At 37.4% G+C, this 6,211-nt stretch overlaps 1 protein-coding gene across 2 annotated transcripts; it reads right to left on the bottom strand.

Moving 5' to 3' along the window:
• Positions 1-1,389: 1,389 nt before the first annotated feature.
• On the bottom strand, positions 1,390-5,450 carry tmem267 (transmembrane protein 267). 2 transcript variants are annotated; one of them, XM_079448449.1, is made up of 3 exons: positions 5,333-5,450; positions 3,808-4,218; positions 1,390-3,455 (listed from the first exon to the last, which is right to left on the bottom strand). In XM_079448449.1, exons 2-3 carry the CDS (start codon positions 4,177-4,179, stop codon positions 3,120-3,122), a joined length of 708 nt encoding a protein of 235 aa, XP_079304575.1. In that variant the 5' UTR covers positions 4,180-4,218; positions 5,333-5,450; the 3' UTR covers positions 1,390-3,119. The 2 variants fall into 2 exon arrangements, with proteins under 2 accessions (XP_079304575.1, XP_079304574.1); XM_079448448.1 differs by lacking the exon at positions 5,333-5,450 and having other exon boundaries at positions 1,407-3,455; positions 3,808-4,473.
• Between the last annotated feature and the right edge of the window lie 761 nt (positions 5,451-6,211).

Here is a 6,211-nt window from a genome sequence, read left to right as displayed (position 1 = left end):
ACCCTTTTTATCAATATGGCCGATTCTTTCGTGGAAGAATTCAACAGTTTATTCAATCACTAGTACCAATCTACAAATATTTCATCATCTAATCGTCCATTTGCTATTTAATTGCTAAAGGAATTTAAACCGTAAAAGAAGTGCTATTCATCCAAGCTTATGGTAAAGAACGTGTGAGGATTCATCTCTAGCTTTATATTCCTTAAAGTAGTCCTATGTTCTCAGTTAAGTGTTTGCCTTGATTCATATCAAACTTCATTCAGACAGTGATCGTGCTGTTTCAGACAGTGTTTGAATGGTTTGGGTCAAGTAAGGTCAGTCTCTATTCATTTAAGGCCCGTCACGAAACAAGGCAATAAGTTCATGTCTATCGAGTCATGTGTACAATCAATGGGAAAAACGCAAATGTTGCTTTGATTTAGAAGTTGCTGTTATATTACACTGACCCCTTGCGGCGGGTTGCGATATCGCGCAAAGGTTTTAGAAGGCAAACTGATCACATTTGATGACATAAAAATCATTACCTAAAGACTTTTAATAGCACATTTAAGGCTTTAACCTTAATCATGAAGTGTCTCTTAAAGCATGTAATGCACAATTAGTTTTTTTCTTAAAATAACTTAAAATAAAGTCTGCAAGTGCGATGTCTAGTTTTTTTTAAATTGATCAGATTTTATAAAGTCGTGTTGTGCATTGCAGCCTTAAAAGGGATATAAAACCTACCTGACCATACAGCCATAACCTTACCATACACTTAACACTACTGTTGATGAAAAAGAAATGCCAGTCTGATATGTGATGTGAAATGTGCCCGGACAAATAAGCAACTCAGCATAGAAAACACTTTCTTTACATGCGTCTCTTCGTTTTTAACAGGAGACTTTGCTTTTATCCTTGAAGGAAGGTTTTTAGGCATTAAACCAACTGTAGTAAGATTTGACCGTTAAAATATAAAATGCACATCTGTGGCTTGGAATCTCCCTGTGTGCAAAACTACTTGGCAATAAATAAGAGGTTTGGATACAAAATAAAAATGTGTTGCAGTTGTTTTTTTAAGTTGAACCAAAAAACAGGTCATTTCAATTTACAATTTAAGAGGCCTTGTATAGGCTAAAGGACCCATATATTAAACATAAATAAACATTTCTTTTCACTTTTGGGGGGTTTCTGTACCAAATTGGATTGCGCAACCTTGAAGCCCACAGGTGAGGTGTAGTTTATCAATGGACTTTGAACACAATACTAAGTTAGTGGGACGCATTACTAATATTATGTAAAAAAAACATGTCAACTACACTTTAAATAAAATAACTATGGTAAAAACATGGTTTATTCCCGTATGGGATCCGGGTTTGCATCTCTTTTCAAGGGCGCAATGATGACAGGAGTAACCTGAAGGGCACTTTGTGATAACTGCATATATTATTTGACCTTTATTGTATGACAAAGCATCGAATGACAACATAAAACACAGGCAAATATAAGAATGTACAAAAATGCACATAAATAATATGTACAAAACACAGTAAACAAATAACAGTAAAGCAAAAAAACAGTAGCAGTTAAATAAAACACACATCATGTAAGATAGATAAATGTGCAGTTCAATCAAAGCGAATGGCATTTGGTGTATCAACATGACAGGGCTATTCAATGTGCATCCTGATCGTTGCTTCCAAAAACACGTCGTCAATAATAATGTCATATAAGCAAACAATGAGCACTGCAACTACATGTACTGTACATACTAATGTCTGCTTGTTTTTTCCTAAGAAAATTGCCAACATTTGTCTAGTTTAAGAACGTCAGCCATTACGACAGTTTTTGGTTTTTCAGTCTGCTTTCAACAACATGGCTTGCACGTCCTTCAATTATATTCCTTCCCTTTACAATTATCACAACAATTGTGATGGCACAAAAACCCTTGTGCAGTGAAAACTACTGTGTACATAAAGACAGTGAAGAGCAGTGTTAATAGTGTTAGAATTAGCAAGAGGTTTAAATAAAGCAAAAGTGATCTGATTGAATAATTCCCTGGATTTTAAAAAGGCAGCGAGTATCTCAGTGTCCGGTAATCTGATTAGATCTTCATACTGTTGTATAAAGTTAAACAAATACAAGTAGAAAACATCCTTCAAGTACACCTGCAGCAATTTTTCAAGCACAAATACACAACAACAGTGTCACCTCTCACAATACTGAATCTACATCCGTTCTTCATTCTTCACAAAATGAGTTTTACAATGACTTCTGTTGTTACGGTTTCATCTGGAAAAAAATCAAATGGCAATAATAAAGTAGACGAGTTCAAAGCATATGCCACTAAGCTAAATATGACAACACCATGTTGACGCCTTAAAATATGTAAGTTGACAAGAGACCATCTACTCTAGGTCGACATACCAAATACTCATTACACACTTACAATGATCTTGTTACCAATATAATATTAGGCAACATTGTGAATAAAATGGGTTTTTTGTGAATTATGCATTGAAACCTTTATGACTGGCCTTGAAGTTTCCTTACAAACCAAGTCTCTAAACTAGTTACAGCATCTGTGATACGAACGCTGGAAACAAAAACAAGTGTAAGGTAAATTCATTTCATTTATACGAGTTTAACTGTCTGCTGAAATACAAAACAGATTATCTTCACTCAAAGCGGTTTAGTTATTTTACAATGTTAAAAGCAACATTTTAGCAGTGTTTTAGGAAAAATATGTACTGTTGTTGCCCATTACTTGGTACTGTTATATAAGAGCATTCAATAAAAAGCATAAACGTTTTCTGTGTGATAAATACATCACAGAAAACATGATGACTAAAATAAGCTCTTTTAGTACTTCGATCAAACATTACAGTAGTAGTCAGCAAGAGCTATTCGATTCCTCTGATTAACAAAAATGAATTTCAGAGCAAATACAAAAGCAAACCAGAGCCATATTGCCCAGACCTAATATGAGAAGCTGAAAAATAAGTTAATGTAATCATAAGTTATATCACCCAGCCCCAGTCAATATTCACAGTTACAGTTAAAACAACCTCATTTCACCGCTTAAGTATCAAACATACTGCAGGAACAATAAAAAGCCATTATTGTATGCATAATAAAATGTGTCAGACGTCAATGGTGACACCGTGTTTGGTGGATATCATGTCTCTTGTACCGGTCAGATACATTAGCACAGAGCACAGGTGGGGCAGCGTGGCCGTGATGGTGACGTAGAGCCAGTAGGAAATGGGTGCCGTGTTTCCAAACGGACAGACCCAGAGGCCGTGACGAACGCCGTCCCGGATGTGATGCGTGGCCAGTGAGATGAACAGCATCCAGGGCAGGGAGCACCACGAGTCCTTCAGTCGGCACGCCCACATAAGGAAGCGCAGAGAGAAGCACAGCGCTGGGATCAGTGTGGAGCAGTGCATGGGCGGCCGATGGGGCAGATTGAGCGCAGCCTGCGGGGGGTTCACAGAAAGAGCGCACGCTTTAAATAAACTGGTTGTTATTAAAGGCTTACAGCAAGGTAAACCAGGGTACAGCAAGAACATTGTTAACAATCATTTATAAAAATATCTTCAAGCTTAAAGTTGTTTGAGAGTATGGGGGACTGGTTTTACGTCACTTGCAATGCTTTGTGGGAGAAGGGGGTTGCTGCTGGCCGTTCTTGTTTCCATAGTAATCACACTAATGTACACTCACTATTTTTTCTGTACTGTGACTGCTGACCATATGATGAGCTTTACTAAATAGTTGCAGTTACATGCAATACGTTAATATTTAAAGGGCGGAACAAGGACACAATCTTACTTTAAGCGACAGTGATCCAGCCAAGTAGAAGTGGTCCAGGTCAATGACAGAGGCCAGGAACCCAGCCAAAACGACTTCATAGAAGTCACTTTTCTTCCTCAAGCCAATCACAATGGCCCAGGACCAGAGCCCAACTACGCCGTGGACCGCATTATCCAGCACAGCCCTGAGCATTAGATGCTGCTGGATGAAAGGCAGGGTCAGAAAGTGATCAGCGAGAAAACAGAAAGCTCCCAGGCCTGTGCTGGCCAGCAGAGAGGCAGTGCTGAAGGTCTGGAGCAATGCCTGAGCTTTCTCTGTCTCTACGGCCAGGTTCAGGGGGATAGCCATGCCCATAGAGGAGGAGTCCAGCTTTGAATAAAAGCCCCTCATCGCCGGCCTCTTCCATGGAGGGGTCAGCAACTGTGTTTGCTGGAAGAAACATGCAGACAGAGAAAAGATCAAAAGATAACATGCAGTATACAAGTGAAAGATAATGTAAGACATAGAAAAGTCTAATCTCCGTGACATTGAGGGCTCTAGATCAATGTATCTACGAGACGATGATCTATCATTCATGTCCGCAGAGTAAGACTAGTTTTACTGGATTAAGTCTTGCTGAATATAGATTCAGTCCAAACCTTTTACCCAAATAAAAATGGTAAATTGGTAATTGGAAAAATTGTAATGTACAACCATGTACAAATGCAGAAAATCTGATTCAATAGGCCCTGCGTTCCATTCTGAAGTGATCCTCCCTACGAAGAGTAAAGCTCTTGATGTGTAAACTCTGCATCTCTTAATGTGTCCGATTACACTTGACTTGGCAAAAGGAGAAATAAAACCAACGTTATTTTCTCTGTATTTGGAGTGACGTTTCGTATGGTGTCCCCTTCCTGAAGAGCCCTTCGAAGGGCGAAATGTCTCGTTTGGACGCACCACAATTTTAAAGGCGGAAACCCAAATGTAGGTCAATTCACACAGCTGATGCTGATGCTGATGGTTATTAAAGAACGAATAACGTCAAAATAGAATTTGTTTTTCTTTCCGCGAATGAAAACAAGCGCAATGAGCATAAGATTCATTCACAGGCTTCTATTCGAGTCAGTGGGTTTTGTTTGTTGTGGACTTGAGCAGGATGACCAGTCTGCTGTAATAATACCGGCTTTTTGACACCACAAAATTCATACGTGAACGGTGAAAACAACAACGAAATAAACAAACAAGCCTTAACGTTTCCCATAAAGGAACATTGTCTTTCTCCACGTTTTATTCTGTGAACTGTATTGATATAGTCTTAACAGGAAATAGTATGTGAAAACTATAATCAGATATTTATTACTGGAGGGCCTTGATTTAATACAATTAGCTTTAGCTTAGCTGCCGACTAGCTCATTTGCTAATCCACAGCTGATGGTAAATTACTAACGTAATGTTTATTAGCAATACATGACACGATAAAGCACTTTTTACACAGTTCTGATATATGCACGGCGTAAAATACTCAACAAATAATATGAGTAATAAACGCTATTTTATATCTCACCTCATACCGTCCACCTCACCGGTCTGACTGATTGACTGTTTGATTCATGAATGAATGAATGAATCTTTTGAACCGAGTCGGAAGTGAGATTCGATGCCTTCCTTGAGAACTGCAGAATTCATGCAACGTGAACATTTCAACATTTATTAACTTTATTCAGAGGATTCACGTTTTCACCTTAAACCTACTACATGGCATGTCGGAAATAAATATATAACTGAAATATACTGATGCACATATGTTTTTGGTTTTTCATTCATGTGTTATCTAGATATTTTACTCAAACAATACATACTGTATTCCGATGTAATAAAGGAGTGGAAATCATTTCAGGAATTAAACACAAAGGTACAAATAAAGTCGCAAAGGTTAAATACATTCTTTCAAAACATATAAATGCTAACAATTAAAAAGAAATCTGAATAATTCACACAATTAATAATTGTTATGACTGTAATCATGGTTAACAAGCAGTGTATTTGCCAGAACCATTAGTAACTGTGCGCATTTAAAACAACCAATTTTGAGCATTGCTCTCTGGTGGTGATGTGGCATATAGTGCTGTTATATGGGTCAATGACAGAAACAGTTCTAATGTTTTTTAATGTATTTACAAAATGGATTCATTCAATTTGTTGGGAAAGGAACAATGTGTTTATTTGTCAAATAATATGTCAATGGATTTCAAGTCAAGTCAAGTCAGCTTTATTTATATAGCGCTTTTTACAATTTTCATTGTTACAAAGCAGCTGTACAAGAAAAAATGACTATAAGTAAAACATAATAACCTTTTATGGAATTCAAAACACAGGTCAAATATCAGACACACAATAAATTACTATATGCAGTGTTAATTAAATAAGACTACCAAGACTACTA

The sequence above is a fragment of the Barbatula barbatula genome, assembly GCF_947034865.1.
Source record: "Barbatula barbatula genome assembly, chromosome: 24".
In the NCBI taxonomy this organism is placed as follows: domain Eukaryota; kingdom Metazoa; phylum Chordata; class Actinopteri; order Cypriniformes; family Nemacheilidae; genus Barbatula; species Barbatula barbatula.
This window is presented reverse-complemented; position numbering and strand designations above follow the sequence as displayed.

Coding starts and splice junctions, on each gene's coding strand:
- tmem267 (XM_079448448.1), bottom strand. CDS start 4,365: ATGAATGATAGATCATCGTCTCGTAGATACATTGATCTAGAGCCCTCA. Junction 3,456..3,807: donor CTGGATCACTGTCGCTTAAA/GTAAGATTGTGT, acceptor AACCCCCCGCAG/GCTGCGCTCAATCTGCCCCA.